Genomic DNA, 24,304 nt, shown 5'->3' with positions numbered 1-24,304 from the left:
GGGGCGAGATTCTCCGACCCCCCGCTGGGTTGGAGAATCGCCGGGGGCTGGCGTGAATCCAGCCCCCGCCGGTTGCCGAATTCTCCGGCACCGGAGATTCGGCGGGGGCGGGAATCGCGCCGCGCCGGTTGGCAGGCCGCCCCCGGCGATTCTCTGGCCTGGATGGGCCGAAGTCCCGCTGCTAGAATGCCTGTCCCGCCGGCGTGGATTAAACCACCTCTCTTACCGGCGGGACAAGGCGGCGCGGGCAGGCTCCGGGGTCCTGGGGCGATCTGGCCCCGGGGTGGCCTGGCCCGCGATCGGGGCCCACCGATCCGCGGGTGGGCCTGTGCCGTGGGGGCACTCTTTTCCTTCCGCCTTCGCCATGGTCTCCACCATTGCGGAGGAGGAAGAGACTCCCTCCACTGCGCATGCGCGGGGATGCCGTGAGCGGCCGCTGACGCTCCCGTGCATGCGCCGCCCGGCAATGTCATTTCCGCGCCAGCTGGCGGAGCACCAAAGGCCTTTCCCGCCAGCTGGCAGAAATCAGTCCGGCGCGGGCCTAGCCCCTCAAGGTTAGGGCTCGGCCCCTCAAGATGCGGAGGATTCCGCACTTTTGGGGCGGTGCGATGCCGGACTGGTTTGCGCCGTTTTGGGCGCCGGTCGGCCGACGTCGCGCCGATAACAGAGATTTTCGCCCATGGTCTCCACAAGAGAGACATACAAGATCCAAGCTAACAAGAAAAGGCATTGCACCTCATCTTGGGCTTGATCTGAAGCATGATCTTAGCCAAAAGGCTGAGAAGCAATTCTGATATTAAGTTTTTATTCCAAATTTATTCAACTAATTGAATTTAAGTACTCGAGCTGCTGTGGTGTGATTTAAAAAAAAAACATTTTATTGAGGTATTTATGGTTCTACAACAACAAATTAAACAATGTACATGAATTTATAAACATAGTGCAAAAGCCGTCTTCCTCCCTTATAGGTCCCACCTTTACTAACCCCCTATTCTAAACAAAGCTAACCCCCAGCCCCCCACCACCCCCTACTGCTGTCGGTTAATTTTCCCTAAAGAAGTTGATGAACGGCTGCCACCTCCGGACGAACCCTAACATTGACCCTCTCAAGGCAAACTTGATTTTCTCCAAACAGAGAAAGCTAGCCATGTCAGTCAGCCAGGTCTCCGACTTCGGGGCTTTGAGTCCGTCCAAGCTAATAATATCCGTCTCCGGGCTACCAGGGAAGCAAAGGCCAGAACATCTGCCTCTTTCTCCTCCTGGAATCCCGGATCTTCCGACACCCCGAAAATCGCCACCTCTGGACTCAGCGCCATCCTTGTTTCCAACACTTTGGACTTGACATCCACAAACCCCTGCCAGAATCCCCTAAGCTTCGGGCATGCTCAGAACATATGGACATGGTTCGCTGGCCCTCCCGCACACCTTGCGCACCTATCTTCTACCCCAAAGAACCTGCTCATCTGGGCCACTCATGTGAGCCCGGTGAATGACCTTGAATTGTATCAGGCTGAGCCTGGCACATGTTGTGGACGCATTGACTCTACTCAACGCTTCTGCCCAGAGACCATCTTCTATCTCTCCTCCCAACTCCTCTTCTCGCTTGCACTTCAGCCCCTCAGTCTGCGTCTCCTCCGACCCAATGAGTTCCTTGTAAATGTCAGAGACCCTCCCTTCTCCCACCCACACTCTAGAAGCTACCCTGTCCTGTATCCTCCTTGGTGGTAGGAGCGGGAAAGTTGACACCTGCCTGCGTAGGAAGTCCTGCACTTGCAGGTATCTAAATTTGTTTCCCCTCACCAATCCAAATTTCCCCTCCAGCTCCCTCCGTCTAGGAAAGCTCTGCTCTATATACGTATCGCCCATCCTCTCAATCCCTGCTCTCTGCCATCTCCAAAACCCTCTATCCATCCTTCCCGGGGCAAACCGGTGATTATTACAGATTGGAGACCACACTGATGCTCCCTCTGCTCCCACGTGCCTCCTCCTTTGCTCCCAGACCCTCAGTGCCGCCACCACCACGGGGCTGGTGGAGTACCGTGCCGGCGGGAACGGCAAAGGCGCTGTTATCAACGCCCCCAAGCTAGCGCCCTTGCATGAGGCCACCTCCACATGCTCCCATACCGACCCTCCCCCCACCACCCACTTCCTGATCATGGCTATGTTCGCCGCCCAATAGTAATTACTGATGTTCGGCAGCGCCAGCCCGCCCTCCCCCCGGCTCTGCTCAAGCATCCCCTTTTTTACTCGCGGGGTCTTACCTGCCCATACAAAGCCTGTGATTATCTTATTGACCCGTTTAAAAAAGGACCGCGGAATAAAGATGGGGAGACACTGAAACACAAACAGGAATCTCGGGAGGACCGTCATTTTCACTGTCTGCACCCAGCTAGTGAAAACGGAAGCGGGTCCCATCTCTGAAAATCGTCCTTCATTTGGTCCACTAGTCGGGCCAAATTAAGCTTGTGCAGCCATCCCATTCCCATGCCACCTGGATGCCTAGGTACCGAAAGCTTCCCCCAAACACTCTAAACGGCAGTTCCCCCAGTCGCCTCTCCTGCCCCCTTGCCTGGACCGCAAACGTCACACCTTTCCCCATATTAAGTTTATACCCCGAAAACCGGCCGAATTCCACCAGAATTCTCATAATTTCTTCCATCCCCTCGAAAGAGTCCGATACATACAGGAGCAGGTCGTCTGCGTAAAACGAGACTCTGTGTTCCACTCCCCTCCCCCCCCCGGACCAGCACCTTCAAGCCCCTTGAGGATCTCAGCGCAATTGCCAGTGGCTCCAAGGCTAACGTGAACGACAGTGGGGAAAGGGAGCATCCCTGTCTTGTCACCCGATGCAGCCTAAAATAGTCCGGTGTTGTCCTATTTGTCCGTGCGCTCGCAACAGGAGCCTGATACAACAACCTGACCCAGTCAATAAAGCCCCGCCCAAATCCGAACCGTCTCAGTACCTCCTACAGATATTCCCATTCTACCCGATCAAAAGTCTTCTCTGCGTCCATTGCGACCACTACCTCCACCTCCCTACCTTCCGGGGGCATCATGATCACATTTAACAACCATCTTACATTCGCCACCGATTGCCTTCCCTTAAAAAACCCCGTCTGGTCCTGCCCAATAACGTCCGGGACACAATCCTCAATCTTAGAGGACAAGATTTTGGCCAGCAGATTGGCGTCCACATTCAATAGGGATATCGGCCTATAGGACCCACACAGCTCCACGTCCTTGTCCCGCTTCAGGATCAATGAGATTGTGGCCTGTGACATCGTCGGGGGAAGCACCCTACACTCCCTTGCCTCATTGAATGTCCTCATCAACAGCGGCCCCAATATCCCAGAGAACTTTTAATAGAACTCCACTGGGTACCCGTCTGGCCCCGGGCTTTACCCGACTGCATGGCCTTCAGACCCTCCGCTATCTCTTCCAACCTGGTCGGGGCTCCCAGCCCTTCTACTAACCCCCCGTCCACCTTCGGGAAATTCAGCTCCCCTCAGAAGTGCCTCACCTCCTCCGGCCCCCCTGGGGGTTCCGACCCATACAGCCTACTGTAAAACTCCTTGAATGCCTTATTCACCCCTGATGAGTCCCCAAACAGGCTCCCGTCCCCATCCTTTACTTTCCCTACCCCCCTGGCTGCCTCCTTCTTTCTAAGCTGCTGTGCAAGCATTCTGCTGGCTTTCTCCCCATGCTCATAGATCGCCCTATAGCCTTCCTCAGCTGCTCTACCGCCCTCCCTGTAGTTAACAAGCCAAACTCTGCCTGTAGCCTCCGTCGTTCCCTTAAAAGCCCTGCCTCTGGGGTCTCTGCATATCTCCTGCAATATCTCCTTTAATGTCGGTTCGTCTCTGCTCTGTCTACCTTCTCCCTGTTGGCCCGTATCGAGATCAGCTCCCCTCTAACCACCGCCTTCAATGCCTCCCAGACCACCGCCGCCGAAACTTCACCCATGTCGTTGTCTTTCAGGTAGTTCTGAATACATTTCCTCAGCCGCCCGCAGACCTCCTCATCAGCTAAAAGTCCCACGTCCAGCCTCCAGTGCGGGTGCTGGCTACTTTCCTTGCCAACCTGTAGGTCAACCCAGTGCGGGGCATGATCCGAGATTGTGATCGCCGAATACCCCGTGTCTACCACCCCCGTCAGTCGAGCCCTGTTCAAAATAAAGAAGTCAGTCCGGAAGTACACTTTACTCACATGCCATTAGAAGTAAAACTCCTTCACCCTCGGCTGCCCAAATCTCCATGGGTCCACCCCCCCCCCCCCCCCAATCGGTTCCATTAACCCCTTTAGCTCCAATGCCATTGCTGGCACCCTGCCCGTCTTTGAGCTCGACCGGTCTAAACCAGGGTCAATAACTGCATTAAAGTCCCCTCCCATGACCAACTTATGCAAATCTAGGTCCGGTATCTTCCCCAGCATCCTCTTTATAAACTTCACATCATCCCAATTTGGCGCACACACATTTACTAGCACCACCTGCACTCCCTCCAGTTTCCCACTGACCGTAATGTACCGGCCTCCCACATCCGCAACTATTCTTCCCGACTACAACACCACTCGCTTATTAATCAGGATCGCGACCCCTCTCGTCTTCGAGTCCAGCCCCGAGTGAAAAACCTGTCTGACCCATACCTTCCTTAATTTGACCTGATAGACTACTCTAAGGTGTGTCCCCTGTAGCATTACCATGTCCGCCTTCAGTCCCCTCAGACGCGCAAACACGCGTGCCCTCTTAACCGGCCCATTTAGCCATCTTACATTCCAGGTGATCAGCCTAGTAGGGGGACTCATCGCCCCCTCCCCCTTCGATGATCAGCCATCATCATTCTTGGACCAGTCTCACACGCCTCCACCGGCCTGCCCCCAGGCAGCCTCCACCCCCGACCTCCTTTCTGTCCCTCAGCAACAGTCCCTTCCCCATCAGCAGAACATATTCCCCCCCTCCCCCCCCAGTAACAGCACAATGTAAACCGACCCCTTCGACAAGCATAACATATGCTCACCCCCCACTGCGCTTCTGTGAGCTAGCCCGCCCAGCTAGCTTGGTAACCCCCGCCCATGGCGCCAGACATTCTCCCACCTATTGTTCCCTCCCCCCGCTCATACACACATACTCAAACGAAAAGAACAGTCTCAACACAATTTCCCTATAAAAAAAACGATAAACAAAGAAAAGATCAAACAGAAGATCCAGCATCTAACAAACACACCTCCATCAGTGCAAATGTAAACTTGATCTCACTCAGCTCTGCAACTGGTCCCAAATCAATACAGAAGGCATTACAAATAACATCCGAAAAACAAGAAACTTTTTTAACGTGAACGTTGCAGCAAAGTTCAAAGTCCTCAGTCCGCCACCAGTCCTTTCCTTTTTGCGAAGTCCATCGCTTCCTCGGGCGACTCAAAATAAAAATGCTGCTCCTCGTAAATGACCCAGAGACGGGCCGGGTACAGCAGTCCAAACTTCACCTTTTTCTTAAAAAGGGTCGACTTTATCTGATTGAACCCCGTTCTTCTCCTGGCCACCTGTGCACTCAGGTCCTGATAGATTCTCAGGATACTGTTCTCCCATTTACAACTCCGTGTCTGCCTGGCCCACTGTAAAATACGCTCCTTGTCCAAGTACCTGTGGAATCTCACCACCATTGCCCCCCAAGGGTGGTTCCCCACTCGCGACTTCCTCACGAGCGCTCTGAGAGCCCTGTCCACCTCCAAGGATCGGGAGAACGTCCCATCCCCAGCAACTTCTCGAACATGCCCTCTATGTGTGCCCCAGCGTCCGCTCCTTCGGACCCCTCCGGGAGACCGACGATTCTCAGGTTCTGCCGGCGGGACCTATTCTCTAGGTCCTCTATCATCTCCAGGAGCCTTTACTGCTGGTCTCTCAGCATCCCCACCTCCAACTCCACCGCAGTTTGATGTTCCTCCTGCCCAGCCAGCACCTTCTCTACTTTCTGAATTGCCCGACCTTGGGCATCCAATCTGAGCTCCAGCCGCACAATTTTTCTTTAATCGGGTTCAAGCATTCCTATTTCTGCTTGGCAAAGCCCTCATGGATAAATTGCATCAGCTACTCCGTTGACCACTGGGTCGACAAGCCAGGACTCCGGTCATCCGCCATGCTTTCCCCTGCTGCAGCTTCAGCCCAAGCCTTCTCTGTTCGTCTGTTTCTGCCTTTGCAAGCACTTCTAGTCCGCCTCTCCATGTTCTACCATCAATTTTCCAAATCAAGTCTGGTAAAAAATCGGGGGAAAAGGTCCAAAGGTCCGACCCGAGTGGGAGCCACCAAATGTGCGACCTACTCCTTCATAGCCGCCACCGGAAGTCCTGTGGTGTGATTTTAACAAGTTTCTGGATCATTAGTCCAGGCCTCTGGATTACTAGTCCAGCAACATAACCACTCAGCAATCATACCTGTTAATTTTTAAACAACATCCAGTTTTGGGCTGACAAATAAATGACAGCTAACATTCCTGTGATATATGTGCCAGGGAATGACCATAGGATAACACATCCTCCTTTCCCTGGTCTTCAATGAACCATCATCTCTGGATATCACACTGTCTACATAGACGGGATCAACATTGTCAGATAATTTAACAGGATTAGCCTAATCAACACTGTAGTTGGACAGAGGTTGAGTACTTTGTGACTGATAGCTCAATTCCTCTCCTTTCCCCCCCGCCCCCACTTCTGTCCCACCCCCAACCCCTACAGCTGCAGCAATATTCAAGAAAGTCCGCACCATCCAAGACAGAGTACTTCACCTGTTGTTGTCCCTGCCAATATCTATCCCCCACTCTGTGCACTGTGACTACATTGTATATTGCCTACTATATGTGATCACATATTGCTACTCTTTACATCATGGTGGCTGTTGGAAAGAGCTACCAATTAGTCTCAATCGCCTCCTTTTCTCATAGCATAGTACCTTGGAGGTGTCTCTAATCTATGTGCACCATTGGAGGTGGCAATGCAATTGACAGCAGTTAAGAAAGCAAAGAGCATTCTATGGCTTTATTGATAGGGGCATACAGTATAAAAGCAAGTTATGTTAAACTTCTGTCGAACACTGCTTTGGCCTCAAATGGGGTATTGCATCCAGGTTTGGGCACCACATTTTAGGAAAGAGAGAGTGCAGAAACAATTCAAGCATGGCCCCAGGGATGTGTAATTTCAGTTCCAAAGCTTGGAGAAGTTGGGAGTGTTTTCCTTGGAGAAGAGAACGCTGAGAGGAGATTTGTTAGAGATATTCAAAATCATGGGGGTCGGCAAAGAGTAGACAGGGATAAAATGTTCCCACTGGTGGATGGATTGAGAAGAAGACGGCACAGATGTAGGGTAATTGTCAAAAGAAGCAATGGTGACATGAGGAAATAAATTTTCGTGCAGTGAGTGGTTAGGGTTTGGTATGCACTGCCTGAGAGAGTGGTGGAGGCAGGTTCAATCGATGCAATCAAAAGAGAATTAGACCGTTACCTGAAAAGGAAAAATGTGCAAGGTTATGGGAAGAGTGTGGGGGAGTGTTATGAAGTAAAATGCTCCTACGGAGAGACAGCATGCACATGAGCCAAATGGTCTCCTTTAGTGCTGTAACAATTCTATGATTCTGAGTGTTTAATGTTGTTAAAATAAGTCCAAATTTTGAAAGAATTTAAAGACTTCAGATCAATGTTCTGCAAATAATGAATGTTAACCATCTCAAATCTGGTCAAACCATGCACAAGCTGAAAATCTAGCCATAAAGTTTGTGCTGCCAATTTTGTGTTTAATGCTCCTCTTTTGTTACATGTAGTCCTCATCGCATAAAACAAAGAGACAGCAGCAGGAGCTAATTGCAGAGCTGAGGAGGAAACAAGTCAGAGAACACAGACAGGTGTATGAAGGAAAAGATGGTGCCATTGAGGATATCATTACAGGTAAGGAGAGACACACTGGCCGTGGAAGATGACACTAAGCTTCAGTAAACTTCTGACCATTCTCAGTGCTCCAGTGCAAAGAAATGCAAACTCATTCACAGTGATATGAAACACTGTAATGTAATTTTCCAGCTTTAAGTCTACCTAATATCTCGACTTCAGGAAACCATAGTAATAAATGGCATTATCGTCTTCCATCTTCTTCTTCCCTTTCAATCCTCATGAATATTTGTCTATCCTATTTCATCCAGGAGGGCAGGATGACCCAGGCCATTGGCATTCTCATAAAAGATGGTCAGTGTCACCTTTTGTTTAGTCAGCAGGAGATACCCTTGCTGGGGGTGGGGGGAGCTGAAGAAAATTTGTTTGGAAATAATTTTAAGTGTTCAAGTGGTGTTTCACCTTGTGGCCCAAACCAGCATAGGTGAATGATGGATGAGACTGTATCTGATAGATTAGAGTACACAGCAGACCTGCAACATGGCAGCCAGAATAGGAAGTAACTAACCTGAATGTGCTGGCCTTGGAAAGAGTCCAAAGAAGGTTCACGAGAATGAGCCCCGGAATGAAGAGCTTGTCATATGAGGAGCAGTTGAAGACTCTGAATGTTTGAGGACTCTGGGTCTGTACTCGTTGGAGTTTAGAAGGATGAGGGGGGATCTTATTGAAACTTGCAAGATACTGCGAGGTCTGGATAGAGTGGACGTGGAGAGGATGTTTCCACTTGTAGGAAAAACTAGAACCAGAGGACACCATCTCAGACTAAAGGGACGATCCTTTGAAACAGAGATGAGGAGGGATTTCATCAGCCAGAGGATGGTGAATCTGTGGAACTCATTGCCACAGAAGGCTGTGGAGGCCAAGCCACTGAGTGTCTTTAAGGCAGAGATAGGTAGGTTCTTGATTAATAAGAGGATCAGGGTTATGGGGAGAAGGCAGGAGAATGGAGATGAGAAAATATCAGCCATGATTGAATCGCGGAGCAGACTCGATGGGCCGAATTGCCTAATTCTGCTCCTATGTCTTATGGTCTTAAGCCTCCATCAATGTTGCTTGATCTGTCAGCTAAGAGATGCGTGGCGAGAAGTCCAGGGGCAACTCCTTTCAGTGATTTAATTCCTGTAGATTCTCACAGTGATACAGTCAGATCACAGATTCAGCGGAGTGTAGATTCAACACAAAAACCACTCAAGTTATCATTATTTTTTATCACAAGCTTTATCCCCTAATAGAGGTGAACAAATAAATTCAAGGGTTTTTGGCTTTTCGTCACAGTCTGCACCTGTCCTGTCTCTAATTGTTGATTACATTCAGATTTGGTTTTACGGAAAATGCAAGCATCAAGTTCAATCCTTTAACAGAGTATGTGGAATTTGACACAGTCCTTGTCAATTGGAGCAGCTGTCTAAGTGTCAAACAAAGAACAAAGAAAGGTGTGCACAGGAGCAGGCCCTTCGGCCCTCCAAGCCTGCGCCGACCATGCTGCCCGTTTATCCTAAAACCGTTTATACTCCCGCGATCCGTATCCCTCTATTCCCATCCTATTCATGTATTTGTCAAGAAGCCCCTTAAACGTCAATGTCGTACCTGCTTCCACCACCTCCTCTGGCAGCGAGTTCCAGGCATCCACTGCCTTCTGTGTAAAAAATTTGCCTCGCCTTGCACATCTCCTCTAAACCTGGTCCCTCGCACCTTAAACCTGTGTCCCCTAGTAATTGACTCTTCCACCCTGGGAAAAAGCTTCTGACTATCCACTCTGTCCATTCCCCTCATAATTTTGTAGACTTCTATCAGGTCGGCCCTCAACCTCCGATGTTCTAATAAGAACAAACCGAGTTTACCCAACTTCTCCTCACAGCCCAATGCCCTCCATACCAGGTAACATCCTGGTAAACCTCTTCTGTACCCTCGCCAAAGCCTCCACAGCCTTCTGGTAGTGTGACAATCAGAATTGAACACTATATGCAAGTGTGGCCTAAGGTTCTATACAGCTGCAGCATGACGTGCCAATTTTTATACTCCGTGCCCCGGCCGATGAAGGCAAGCAGTATGCCTTCTTGACTAGCTTCTCCACCTGCGTTGCCACTTTCAGTGACCTTGGACCTGTACACCCAGATCCTTCTGCCTGTCTTAAGGGTTCTACCATTTACTGTATATTTCCAACCTGTATTAGACCTTCCAAAATGCATTACTTCACATTTGTCCAGATTAAACTCCATCTGCCATCTCTCCGCCCAAGTATCCAACAGATCTATATCCTGCTGTATCCTCTGACAGTCCTCATCGCTATCTGCAAGTCCACCAACCTTTGTGTCATCCGCAAACTTACCAATCAGACCAGTTACATTTACCTCCAAATCATTCATATATACTCAAAACAGCAAAGGTCCCAGCACTGATCCCTGCGGAACACCACTAGTCACAGCCCTCCATTCAGAAAGGCATCCTTCCATTCCTACCCTCTGTCTTCTATGACCAAATCAGCTCTGCATCCATCTTGCCAGCTCACCTCTGATCCCATGTGACTTCACCTTCTGTACCAGTCTGCCATGAGGGACCTTGTCAAAGGCCTTACTGAAATCAATGTAGAGAACATCCACTGCCCTACCTTTGTCAATCATCTTCGTCACTTCCTCGAAAAACTTAATCAAGTTAGTGAGACACAACCGCCCCTTCACAAAAGCATGCTGCCTCTCGCTAACACGTCCACTCCCTTCCAAATGGGGGTAAATCCTGTCTCGAAGAATCCTCTCCAATAATTTCCCTACCACTGACATTGGGCTCACTGGCCTGTGTCAGTGAGGTATAAGTTTCCCCTAACACGCGACTAGAAAAATTAAACCATTCATATGTAGGGAGCGGGCGGGCTATGGGGGGGAGGGGCAAGAGCGGTGTTTACCAAATTAACTTTGTCTTTAAATCATTATTTCACAGTGGCACAGTTGTTAGCACTGCTGCCTCACAGCGCCAAGGACCTGGGTTCGATTCCGGCCTTGGGTAACTGTCTGTGTGGAGTTTGCACGTTCTCCCCATGTCTGTGTGGGTTTCCTCTGGGTGCTCCGGTTTCCTCCCAGTCCAAACATGTGCAGGTTAGGTGGGGTTATGGGATTACTAGGGTAGGGTGGGGTGTAGGCGAAAGCAGGGTGCTCTTTTGTAAGGTCGGTGCAGTTTCAATGGGCCGGATGGCCTCCTTCTGCACTGTCGATTCTAAGGAACACATTGCAGTTAAATGCAATGGACTATTTTAACTTTTGCCAAAAGAATAAAATGGATGATATTGGATAGGCTGCCTATCATATTATCCTATCTGATTTTGCCTGATATTGCCTGTTCTATACCATCATTGTCAAAAGTTATTATCCCATATATGTTTAACATTCACTGTATTCTTCATTGTAATTAATGTCTTAACCTAACACCAAGTGATATTTGTTGTTGTAAGTTCTTTAACTGCTCGTTTTAATAAACGCATGATGTAATAGTGTAATGTTTGCTTGACAATTAACTCTTCAAAATAAGTGCTAATACGTACCTTGTCATTGTGAAACGTTTACAGACTCCAGCAATTGATGTTTCTCATAATGCTTTTTAACAAAATCTGTATTTTTAAATTATTTAAAGTAGCTGTACCTCAACTTAATTATTGACTAACCATATACTAGTACACTAGTTGTTTGCTTCTTACTGTTTCCCCTTTGTCTTGTTTGGCTGTTATCTTCCATGCAGTGCTGAAGACCGTGCCCTTTACAGCCCGAACAGCCAAACGTGGCTCTCGGTTCTTCTGTGAATCAGCTTCCTCTGAAGATTCCCATTACTAAAATATTACATTTTAACAACTGAAGCTCTTAAAGGTTGCCTTTTTAAAATAAAATACCTACTTTTTTTCTGGCCATGTGAAATACCTCAAAGAATGAGAAAGGGTGTTACTTTTTGGGAATTGTTTTATGCTCATTTTCCATTACAGTTGCATGCTTTAAAGTCACTGAGGACTTTATTGTGCATTCTGACTGTTGCAAATGCATTGGTTTGGTATTGTTATATTGGCTGTTCTTATACACTACCTTCATTGCTACACCATGCTTGTGCTATTCATTCTTACTGTAGCTGGTCATTTTAATTTGATGCTCTGAATGGAATTGGTGTAATTGCCCTGCTGGAAGTATTATTTTTTGGATTTTGCCGTCAAACTAATGCATGAACTGGAAAGTATTTGTATTTTGGGGCATCTTTGCTTGCTTGCTTTCAGGCTACTCTGACTCTGAGTCATTTTCAACATGTGCATGACCTAAGCTATGGTAATTTCCCAGTGTGTGCTGTAGCTCTCTGGCTTATATGTTAACACTCATTTGCACAATGAATGAATTCAACCAAAAATGATTGCATTGAATGACTTCTGGTCAAGAATCAAAGCTAAACATGATCACTAAAACATTTCATCTAACACAGCATGTGCACCTCAAATTTATTCTATTCTAACCAATTTGTCATTAAAAGACCAATTTTGCTAATCTTACCAACTATGATCAATTAATGAAACTCTGTAGTGTTACTATTTTTTTACCAACTTGGAAGTTCTGATGATTTGTGTTTAACTCAATTGCAGTCATGTCCTGTCTTGTTGAAGTCAAATCTTCAAAGCAGCTTGTGAATTTGTTTCAACGAACTGAATTGTGAACGTGGACTCTGCCTTCTCTATTCTGCTTCTGCAGTCTCTGCAACAGCTGTCAAACCTGTTCTAACCTCTCCTTTGGTGACTCTTCTGCTGCAATGGCTAACCTGCACTGGAAATTTGGAGCACTAGAATGAGAGTTATTGATTCCACTTCTCTCTCTCTTTAAAAATTTAACCATCCTTTGTGTTTTTTCTGTTTAGCTCTAAAGAAGAATAATATCACTAAATTTCCAAATTGTCCCTCGAGGGTAAGGAATGTTTCTTGCACAGCGGTGGTGGAGGACGCATAGAGCTGGCAAGCATTGCTTTTTCTTGCTACAGCTATACAATGGCAGACACGTGTAAAATATCCATATGATAAAGCAGAAAATGAAATGAAAATCGCTTATTGTCACAAGTCGGCTTCGAATGAAGTTACTGTGAAAAGCCCCTAGTTGCCACATTCCGGCGCCTGTTCGGGGAGGCTGGTACTGGAATTGAACCTTGCTGCTGGCATGCCTTGGTCTGCTGTAAAAGCCAGTGATTTTGCCCAGTGTGCTATATACAGGCCTCTCAATTTGTCATCACTGGAGAAAGTTCATAATTTAAGAATTCGATTTTTTTTTCAATACAATCTCGAGTAATGTTCGTGGCTGCATCTCGCTTAGTAGTCGCATTCTGTGCTAGCTCTCCTACTCGTCTCCCCTAATGCGAGAGGAAATTCCAGAAGAATGGTGCAAACACTGAGGTGAATTCTCCGCCGGAGTGATTCTCCGTTCCACCGGCAGCGCACCCCCTCCAGCGGGTTTCCTGGCAGCGTGGAATGGTTACAATGAGAAATCCCATTGGTCGGCAGCAGGAATAGAAAATCTCGCTGCCAGCGACGGCGCGCCACTGAGGAAGATACCGAGGTGGAGAAATTACCCAACCATTTTTTGCTTTTTTGGGGGGGGCGGTTTCTGCCAGTTACAGTAGACCAGCAGGAGAATCCATGCAGGATGTTACTCACACTCAACGTGATCATCTGTATGGTCCTGTGGAAATTTACTTCTTGTGATTGATTGTGATTGGGCAATTTGAATCAGAAATTGAAAGAAATGTTCAATGATTATACAAGACATGGGTAAATCGCCTCCAATCTAGATCCTTTAAGATATTGAAAAGCTTGCCTCGCCATATACTGCTTCTCAGCCACAACCACTTAGCAGGATTTCTTCCCTTCATTCCTGAGAGTTTAATTTTAAAAATGGCGTATTTGTTAACTTAACGATTCTTGATAGTGAAACGTAACATCCAATCTTTGTTTTCTCCAATTAAGGGGCAATTTAGTGTGGCCAATCCACCTACCAGGCACATCTTTGGGTTGTTGGGGTGAGACCCAGGCAGACACTGGGAGAATATGCAACCTCCACACGGACAGTGACCTGGGGCCGGGATTGAACCCGGGTCCTCGGTGCCGTGAGGCAGCAATGCCACTGTGCCACCCTAGTCATATGCAATTTGATGAGGATTTTACAATGAGTTATATCCTGGAACTCTGTACAGCAGAGGGCTTGATCTTTCTTCCTGGATCAAGAAACCGATGCTGGGTCTTGATTCCACCACTTATGGGGATAGTGGGGAAACAGTTATAGTCCTTAAAGTGTTATGGAGGCAACCGGAGGTTTGACTGGGGGGCAAATGGGCAGTCATCCAAGTGCAGGCCACATTAAACACACCACAGTAACCATTACAGTAATTGCTGTTTGACCAAAGGAATGGATGCACCTGTGATGGACTAAGAAAGCAAGAGGCCTGGCACTGAGGGCTGGGCTGCCCCTCGCTTCTTCGACTCCGATTTCAAGGTCCTTCTTGAGGCAGTGTGAGGCAGGAGGGAGGCCCTTTATCTGGAGGGTAGCAGGAGAAGGGCATCCACCCAGACAAAACGGGTATAGATTGAGCCTATTGAAACCATCAGCAGTTTAAGTGTGGTGGGGAGCAACTGGATCCAGTGCAGCAAATAGTTAAATGAGCTTGTTCAGTCTGGCAAGGGAGTGCAATCCCCAAAACTCATGGTAGGCCTCTGGGTATTCAACTTCCAACAGGCAAAGAAGCTGAGGACCATGAAGGTACAGTTCTACTCCTGGACATGGGAGAAATGTGAGTCCGGGGTACTTACTAACCCCTCCACAAAGTTCAGACACAGCACTGTTGAGGACCTGCCATCACAGATACATGCAGCTTCTTATGTATATGAGCAGCTTGCATTGGCCAGAACTCAGCAATGCATTTTCTCTCTCTCCTCCCTCTCTTTTGTTCTTGCAGGAGAAAAGGGGGACATAATGTCAGAGAAAGGGTGCAGACAGGAGGAGCAGTGCATATCATGACTGCCATAGAGGAGGAAGCCATGCAGATTGCCAGTGTGGGAAGTCGGGAAAGGCAAGATGGGCACTGCCGGTGGAGAGGGAGAAAATATATTGTAATTCTTAAAAGAAGAGGGTGGAGAGCACCCCTTCCTTTCCAACACCTTGTCAAAAACTCAGCTGCATTGGGAGGTCTCAGAAGCACTGTCACATCTGATGAGCACACTTTCCCCCAGCTCAGATCCAGTCATTGTGGTGGGTGTTTGCACACAATTAGATATGGTCACACTGGACAATGAGCAGATCGCAACTGTGCAGAAGGAGGTGAGAGGGGCAAATGCAGCTGTGGGCAGTCTCCCTTGGAAGGTGGACAGACACAACTCTGCTCAGCTAGGTGCAGATGCAGGGCCTTAGGAATCACAGGGAAGGTCAACCAGCAGCAACAGATGTGTTCCCACATTGTCCAGAGTCCCCTGAGACAGTGTGGGTCATCAGCTGAGAATGGAGGAGTCCATTCAACTCTTAAGTGCTACCATGACTCAGGGCTTTGAATGCATGAGCCTCTCCTTTGAGAGAGTGGACAACGGTATGGAAAGTCATATGTGATATCACAAGACATGTATGCAATGCTCTGTAGCATGGACTGGTCATTGGCGCTGGAGTTTCTCAAGTAGTGTCCTAGGCCCAACCAACTTCAGCCACTTTGTCAATGACCTTCCCTCCATCTTAAGGACAAAGGTGGGATGTGTGCTGATGGATGCACAATGTTCAGCACTATTCAGATATAGAAGCAGTCCATGGCATATGTAGCAAGACCTGGACAATATTCAAGCTTAAGCAGACAAGTAACATTTGTGCCACACAAGTGCCAGGCAATGACCATCTCCAACAAGAGAGAATCTAATCATCGCCCCGTGACATTTAATGGCATTACCATCACTGAATCCCCCACAATCAACATCCTGGAGGTTACCATCGACCAGAAACTGAACTGGATTAGCCATATAAATACTGGCTACAAGCACAGGTCAGTGACTGGGTATTCTGTGGCAGGAAATTCACTTTCTGACTGCCCAAAACTTGTCCACCATTTACAAGGCACAAGCCAGGAATATCGGGCTGGATTCTCCCAAAATGGGACTATGTCCCTAAACCAGCGTAAAAAAGCTGGCGTTTCACTCCGAACATTCCTGCAGAAAACATGAGCCGATTCACTTCCCTGCATGGGGCTAGCAGGGACCCAGAGTGATTCACACAGCTTTAGCTGCGGATACGGCCCCCGCACTTCCGGTTTTGAGTCCGCGCATGCGCACGGCGGCGACCTGCAGCAGCCCCGCTGAGCGCCATAGCGGACTCGGACCGCGGAGGCAGATGAAGAATGTAGACCCCCCCCCCCATTCGGATGTGCACCCGAAGATCCGACCACGCCAATCTGCCCCCCCCCCATCCCGTGTCCGATTCCCCCCCCCCCCCACCAGGGCGGCCGCAGACCGAGTCTGCAGCCGCCACGCGAGCTTCCCGACTGCCGATAGGTGGTTAGAACCACACCGTCGGGAACTCAGCTGGTCGGGAGTGGAGGATCGCTGGGCGGGCCTCTGGCAATGGGCTCTCAGCTGCACGGAGTACTCCGCGAACACGCCGATTCTTGGGTCCCGGAGAATCGCTGGACCAGCACCGAGCCTGATTTCGGCGTGAAATTGGATTCTTCCCCTCCCCCACCGCACAAAACGCGATTTTGAATTATGAATCCAGCCCATGATGAATAAAATATTCTATATTCTCCACTTGCGTGGATGAATGCAGATTCAGCAACATCAAGAAGCTAGACACCATCCAGGAGAAAGCAACCTGCTTTATTAGCACCCCATCTACACCTTAAACATTCACTCCCTCCACCACTGACTCACAGTAGCAGCAATGTGTACCATCTAAAGACGCACAGCAGCAACACATGAAGGCTCCTTTGACAGCACCTTCCAAGCCAGTGATCTCCATCACCTAGAAGGACAAGGGCAGCAGATGCATTGGACCTTCAAGCTTCCCCCCCCCAAGTCAATCACCATCCTGACTTGGAAATATATTGCCATTCCTTCACTGTCATTCAGTCAAAATCCTGGAACTCCCTCCCTCACAGCATTATGGGTGTACCTACATAAGTACTGCAGTGGTTCAAGAAGGCGGCTCACCATCATGTTCTCAAAAGCAATTAGGGATGGACAATAAATGCGGGCATAGCCAGCGACACCTATATTCCATGAACGAATAACGAAAAACATTATTGGAGTGGATGCCAGTCAAGTGCAGTAACTAGATTTAAAGTGGGAAAGCAGACTTCAGAGCTAGATGAAACGTTTGATGTCATTTCAATAGCCTGGGAATTGAGAGTTGAAGCAATTTGCACAGCAGTCAAGGCAAAGAAATCCAAAAGGGTGGTGTGACATACTGGATTGGATTCGCTGTTAAAAGTGGAGCCGAAGCCTTGCTTAAAAGCGTCATTTGGAAATCATGTCTGGATTTCGGAATGCAAACCGCCAAGGGAAAGCATTGAGATTTTAAAGCGTTTTTTGGAGTGGAGTTTGGAAACTCTCAAGTGGGGGGAGAAGTTACTAAGTGTGTGTCAGAAATAAATATACAATGGTTGAAATAGAATTCATACAGGCAAACTTTGTGGAGACAGTACAAGAGCTGAGTTTCACATCTCTGGATTACCAGAGCAACTATCTTCTCTTTGACAGAAAGTGGCAGAAGGGGTGTTTGGGGGGGGGGGGGGGAGGGGGGGGGGGAAGGAGTTAACAGGTGGTAGTAATGATGTTGAAGAAAGGAGTAATTCACAGATAGCTGGGGGAGTGGCTCCCAAAGGATTTCAGAATATATCCTGCTTCAATGACACCGAGAGCTGATACACTTTGAAAGGAAAAGCTGCTGATCATAAGGGACATGGGGCTGGATTTTACTGGGATCCTTGCAACCTCCCCCACCTTAATGGTCGGGAGGTGGCAGGAGGAGTCTGCTGATGATCTTAACAGCTGGCCCCCAGAGATTTAATGCTGGGAGCAGCATTAATTGCTTTACGGTGAGATTTCTGCCTGTTTCTCAGGAGGGAATCCTGCCATAGACAACTACCAGCATCTTGGATGGCCCACATCTCTGGAGCGCCAGACAGGGTGGTGGCCACTGCTGCGACTAGACAGTCCCACCTTGCTGAAGAGGTCAGGTAAGTCAAGGGGTCAGGGGTCTCAGCTAGGGTCGGCGGCCAGGGGGGGGGGGGGGGGGGAAAGAGAGGAGGAATAAGGAGCCAGTTCAAAAGACCAGGTGAGGGTTAAAGAGAGTTATGTGGAGGGAGTGGTGTTTCGTCTGATGAGCTCAGGGTACCGGCAAAGGAGGTTCCCCACCAACCTTGCCCGACACAAGTTAATGCAGCTAAAGTTAGTGGGCTACCCGCAAGGCATGGACCTCCCCCTATGGGAAAAATATCAACATTGTTGGAATGAGGTCCTTAAGTGGCCCACAAAGACCTGAAGCGCCACTGTTTGCTGATCACATCAGATCTATACCAAGATAAATAATAGGGTATTTATGTAGCCCCCTTTAATGAATAAAAGTGATTCACAAGACCATTATGATGAAAAATCAGCCCCAAATCATGAAATTACCAGAATGATTCAGCGTCAGAGACATTCTGTAAAAATTTCAGTAGTCATGATCCACTGACGCAAGTCCAGTGGGTCAGGACTTCATCCAACTGCCCATCATTGTCATGTCCCACATCTTGAGAATAGGGGTTATTTAAATAATAGGAGCACCAATGCCATTAATGATGTTGCAGGATGCCCGTCCTATTATGGTAGGATGTTGGAATAGGTAGTTTGTCGTTCACTCATGAGGTTGGGATGTATTGAGACAGTTTTGTTTCATTGAATCCTTACTCTTGCTCGTCTTTCGTTCTCATTTGGATACATCATTGAGGAGCTTACTTAGAGACCAGGAATATCAAATCTTGCTTTGTTCAGGTGCACCTTCTGCTGGGCAGAACGGGCCAAATTTCTAAATGATAGCTGCTGCCGGTACCCGTTCTAGAAGTGATTCAACAGAAGGGGTGGAACAATGAAGTACCCATTCCTCCTCCAATTTCTGAAAGATTCAAAAATGATATTTTTGTCATCTCATCATTGCCAAAATAGTGTTCTGCATAGCGTAGAGTCACATAGTAATAGACTTGCAGCTCTGTTCTTAGAGCTATAGGAGCCATAGGCAGCTGGGATCAAATGGATCCCTTGAAGAGTATAGGGCTTGTTAGAATAGAGTTAGTGAAATCTGGAGGGCAAAAAGGGGACATGACATTGTCTTGGCAGATAAGGCAAAGAAAAATCCAAAGAGATTTTATAGATACATAAAGGATGACTCGGGAGAGGGGTGGGGCCTCTTAAGGATAAACAAGGTCATTGATGTGCAGATCCACAAGGGATGGGAGAGGTCCTAAATTAATATTTCTCGTCAGTATTTACTGTTGAGAAAGGTCCGAATGTTAGGGAAATAAAAAGTGATGTCTTGAGGAGTATACATATTACAGAGGAGGAGGCGCTGGAAGTATTCAAGCGCATCAAGATAGATAAATCCCCGGGACCTGGTGAAATGTATCCCAGGATGTTGTGGGAGGCTGGGGAGAAAATTGCCCCCCTAGCTGAGATATTTGAATCAGTGACAGCCACAGGAATTACAGACCGGTGAGCCTCACTTCTGTAGTGGGTAAATTGTTAGAAGGGACAGGATCGACAGGCATTTCAACAGGCAAGGGCCAATTAAGGAAGGTCAGCATGGCTTTGTAAGGGGAAAGTCATATCTAACCAATTTGATTGAGTTTTTTGAAGGGGTAACCAAGAAGGTAGAGGGCAGTGCAGTCGACATTGTCTACATGGACTTTAGCAAGGCCTTTGACAAGGTACCACATGGTAGGTTGTTGCAAAAGGTTAAATCTCATGGAATCCAGGGTGAAGTAGCCAATTGGATACAAAATTGGCTTGGCGACTGAAGCCAAAGGGTGGTTGTAAAGGGTGGTTTTTCAAACTGGAGGCCTGTGACCAGCTGTGTGCCTCAGGGATCGGTGCTGGGTCCACTGTTATTTGTTATTTATATTAATAATTTGGCTGAGAACGTAGCAGGCATGGTTAGTAAGTTTGCAGATGAGACCAAGATTGGTGGCATGGTGGATAGTGAAGGAGGTTATACAAGATTGCAACAGGATCTTGACCAATTGGGCCAGTGGGCCAATGAATGGCAGATGGAGTTTAATTTGGATAAATGTGAGGTGATCTATTTTGGTAGATCAAATCAGGGCAGGACCTACTCAGTTAATGGTAGGGAGTTGGGGAGAGTTACAGAACAAAGAGATCTAGGAGTCCAGGTTCATAGCTCCTTGAAGATGGAGTCACAGGTGGACAGGGTGGTGAAGAAGGCATTCAGCATGCTAGGTTTTATTGGTCAGAATATTTAATACAGGAGTTGGGACATCTTGTTGAAGTCGTACAAGACATTGATAAGACCACACATGGAATACTGTGTTCAGTTCTGGTCACCCTATCATAGGAAGGATATTGTTAAACTAGAAAGAATGCAGAGGTGATTTAAGAGGATGGTACCAGGACTTGATGGTCTGAGTTATGAGGAGAGGCTGGATAGGCTGGGACATTTTTCCCTGGAGCATAGGAGGCTTAGGGGTGATCTTATAGAGGTCTATAAAATAATGAGGGGCATAGATAAGGTAGATAGTCAACATCTTTTCCCAAAGTAGAGGAGTCTAGAACTAGAGGGCATAGGTTTAAGGTGAGAGGGGAGATACAAAAAAAAGAGACCAGAGGGGAACTTTCTTCACACAGAGGGTGGTGAGCATTTGGAACGAGCTTCCAGAGGCAGTGGTAGAGCCGCGTACAATTTTTTCCTTTTAAAAAAAATTAGACAGTTACATGGGCAGGGTGGGTATAGAGGGATATGGGCCAAATGTGGGTACGTGGGACTAGCTTCGTGATAGAAACTGGGCAGCATGGACAAGATGGGCCAAAGGGCCTGTTTCCATGCTGTAAACATCTATGACTATAAAGGAAAGCTCAGCAAAAGCATTGCAAAGTATTCAACTCTTGCCACAGTCCAGCTTCTCTGGAGTCTGAGGGTTGGGCTGTCAATTCTTCACAAGATCATGCCCAGAGTAGCAACATAGGAGGGACCTCCATGTTCACACAAGCATGCTACAGTGGTATCACTTCATTTTTCCTCAATCCAAAATTCCCTGCACAAAATCAGCAGTGAAACATCATCAGGGCTCTGGAAATTTTGCAGCAAATTATCTTAATATGGATAATTTGTAGTGCAAAAAACAGTGCTAAATTGCTGGGTTTTGTTTCAACAAAGGCTGTGCACTTGAGCAATTTAAAATCAGTTTACTATGCATACCAGCATTTCAGCACATGCTCCCTAAAGTTACAGCAATATAAGAACAAGAAATAGGAGCAGAAATAGACCACATGGCCCATCGAGCCTGCTGTGCAAGCAAGTGTGATCCATGAGTTTCAATACCTAGCTATCTCATTAGTCTCCACCTATTAAGCGATAGTAATCATTGGAAGAACCCAAAAAAGTGAAATTAGCAACAAACAAAACATTATTTTAGATTTGATCAAGACCATATTTGGCAGTCAATTATTAGTCAGTGCTTAAAACATTCAGCTTTCTTGGTCAAGGAATGAGAGTTGTAGCTATCAGAGGCCCACCAATTAAGTGGCAAATAAAGTGAAGACAAGGAGAAAAGTTTTATTGCGTAACTGCAGACTTCCAATTTTAAATGTATGTGCTTGAACTAGAATGGATGAAAGAGTAAAATAGTGACGTGGATTGCTTCACAGTCCAGCAGTGAGAGACCAGGCCGAAATGATTATGCTTGCAATTATTGAAAATCACAACCTTTTAATTACTATATTTGCTGAACCATAGAACACTTTTTTGCCTGAAAAAAAAAAAATCTAATGCCCAAAGGTTATGGCCAAATATTTTACATTGAAAATCCTGGTGCATCTTATTGTCCAGCAAAGAGTTGGCCCTTGCTCGAAATAATCCAGTTAAAAAAGTGAATGATGGCTTTGATGGGGGACCCCATTTGGAATGGCAATATTTCTCATTTGTACTGGACTACTTTCTGGAATTAATCACTTCACACAAGCTGCTTTGCAAGATACGTCTTCTCATTACATTTGATTTGTTTCCTCATTGTTTTTTACAACATCTTAATATGGACTTCATTTCTACACAGATCTTAGGAACCAGCCGTACAGGCGTGCAGATGCGGTGAGAAGAAGCGTGAGAAGACGTTTTGATGAGCAAAACTTGCGCTCAGTGAATAGCACTGAATTGGCATTGTGATGGAGCAGGAAAGTGTTGAGAGTATGCGTGTGTTTGAATGACATGGTGTCTGCATGAAGCGTGCATTGTTTGTTACCACGTTTAACTACCAGAATGGCATGCTGTTGGAAACTAGGATGAGGATATGAGGAAGAATCACAGGCAATCTGTGGGCTAGCAGATGAACTCAGCCCAAGTTAAGTGCCTCAATGTAACATTTCCTCTCAAGCTACACAGCACAATATTGCTGCAGTGTGTAAGTGTTGACTTAACAACTAAGTTTTATTATATTCAATAAATTTTAACAAAGTTGTATCCTAAAATTAAGTGTGATCTCTAAAACTGTTTTACATATGACATGAAATTGTTGAAGCCAAGAAAAATAAGTAGAGATGCTTGTTGTTTGGTGGAGATAAGGAACAATGCATGTGGAATAGCTTGCCATAATAAACTGCTGAGGCAGTTACATTATTGCGTTAATTTGAAGACTGCACACTGTACTTGCAATGCACAGAATTTGTTTGGCACTGCCGAACAAAGGCAGTGAATCAGAATGGAATTTGGAACGGAAATAGAAAAGCAACAATTCAGCATAGGTGACCACTCTACAACGATCAACAGATAAAGTACTATCTCGTTTCTCAGCAATATCAAAACGGAATGCATTATGAGGACAAACAATGAAAGAAAATGTTACGTACTCAATGAATATGGACTATTGTGGAAAAAACTTGTAGATATGACTAAGGTATTAACCCCTAACTAAACAGTATTATTGACCGTCTTGAGGACCAAAAGTAGAAATGTTACTGGATACAAAAGTGTAAAATTGTACATTAACAATTTTCAAAGGTTGAACTAGATATGGAATTCATGTCCTTCTTTGAATATGTACCCATTTGGCTTATTTTAATCTCCTTGGTTGCATTGCCTCACCATGTTGATTGTAAAGTTTATTGTATAGTATTTAACCACTGAACTCCTTCCTGTTTACATTTGGCTCATGTGATCCACTTGTGACTGGCATTTTTTTGTTTTGAACAATGTGTAGTTATATTTAGATAAAACTGTTCTAAATGTACAGATATTTTGCGAGGAAATCAATGCATTTTTATGGTTTTTTACAGTTTGATTCACTCTATAGCCTCTGGGTAATATTGTACATATTGTTTAAAAATATTGCGACAGCCTGTGCTATACAATTTGAATGTTATTTTAACTTATAGTTGTTTTTATATTTAACTAAAAGGACAGTGACCAAGGCTTGGTTCCTCATTATCAGATTAACTTCTGCTTACAATTTCACTGTAAACTTAGTTTTAAAATCATCTGCTTTATATTATTTCTACATGGTATGTATATGGTGCATAGAACATGCCAAGATTGTGTCTTTTGTTCACTAGCAAACAAACAAGGATGTTGACAATAACGAAAGTGCAGTGTTCAATTTTAGCTATGTCTTGGGTCATTTGACCATACATTTTATGTTATTGCTCAGCACCTAAATTTTAAATTGCAAATTTGAGTGGAAGAATTTTATGCTGTCCTGGATCAGTGACTGGAATGTTGGCATGTTCTGCTCATGTACTTTAGTTTCCTGCGTGTTGGCAAAATAGAACTGTTTTAAGAAAAACTATTAAAATTGAACTCAGATTTGTTAATGGCATTTGGTCAAATAAACATCTTTACACTACTACGTAGAAATTTGTGGTCCAAATCTTCCTGAATGTATTTCCTGTCAATAGCCACACAAACCTTCAGAGCTACATTTTACCTGTGGGCTGGGGTGGAATCTCTGCCTCACCTTCCGTCTCTATTCCAACCATAATCCATCTCCCTATGTCAGGGATTATTAATTATGCATAGCTGGATCCTCATTGTCAGAAGAAACATCAGCAGCCAGCTACAATATCCCAACAGTGCTGCTTCATCACAAGAAGTTGGGACTAGACATTTAAAGGGGTAGAAAAACCTTAAATCAAAGCAGCCTTGCCA

The 24,304-nt window shown here is 46.5% G+C and overlaps 1 protein-coding gene across 8 annotated transcripts in view; it reads left to right on the top strand.

Annotated features, from left to right (window-relative positions):
- Window positions 1-24,013, top strand: part of LOC140390359 (formin-like protein 2) — a 378,101-nt gene extending 354,088 nt beyond the window's left edge. For 2 of the 8 annotated variants that reach the window (XM_072475506.1, XM_072475483.1), the window contains 3 exons: window positions 7,808-7,931; window positions 12,804-12,897; window positions 22,221-24,013. In XM_072475506.1, coding sequence (XP_072331607.1) covers window positions 7,808-7,931; window positions 12,804-12,892 — 213 coding nt within the window. In that variant the 3' untranslated portion in view covers window positions 12,893-12,897; window positions 22,221-24,013. Of the gene's footprint in view, window positions 1-7,807; window positions 7,932-11,657; window positions 11,783-12,803; window positions 12,898-22,220 lie in introns of all 8 variants that reach the window. The other 6 variants (XM_072475465.1, XM_072475497.1, XM_072475478.1 and 3 more) reach the window with 4 other exon arrangements.
- The last annotated feature ends 291 nt before the right edge of the window (window positions 24,014-24,304 follow it).

The sequence above is a fragment of the Scyliorhinus torazame genome, chromosome 2, assembly GCF_047496885.1.
Source record: "Scyliorhinus torazame isolate Kashiwa2021f chromosome 2, sScyTor2.1, whole genome shotgun sequence".
NCBI lineage: Eukaryota > Metazoa > Chordata > Chondrichthyes > Carcharhiniformes > Scyliorhinidae > Scyliorhinus > Scyliorhinus torazame.
The sequence above is the reverse complement of the archived record's forward strand: the minus strand, read 5'-3'. Positions and strand labels throughout refer to the sequence as shown.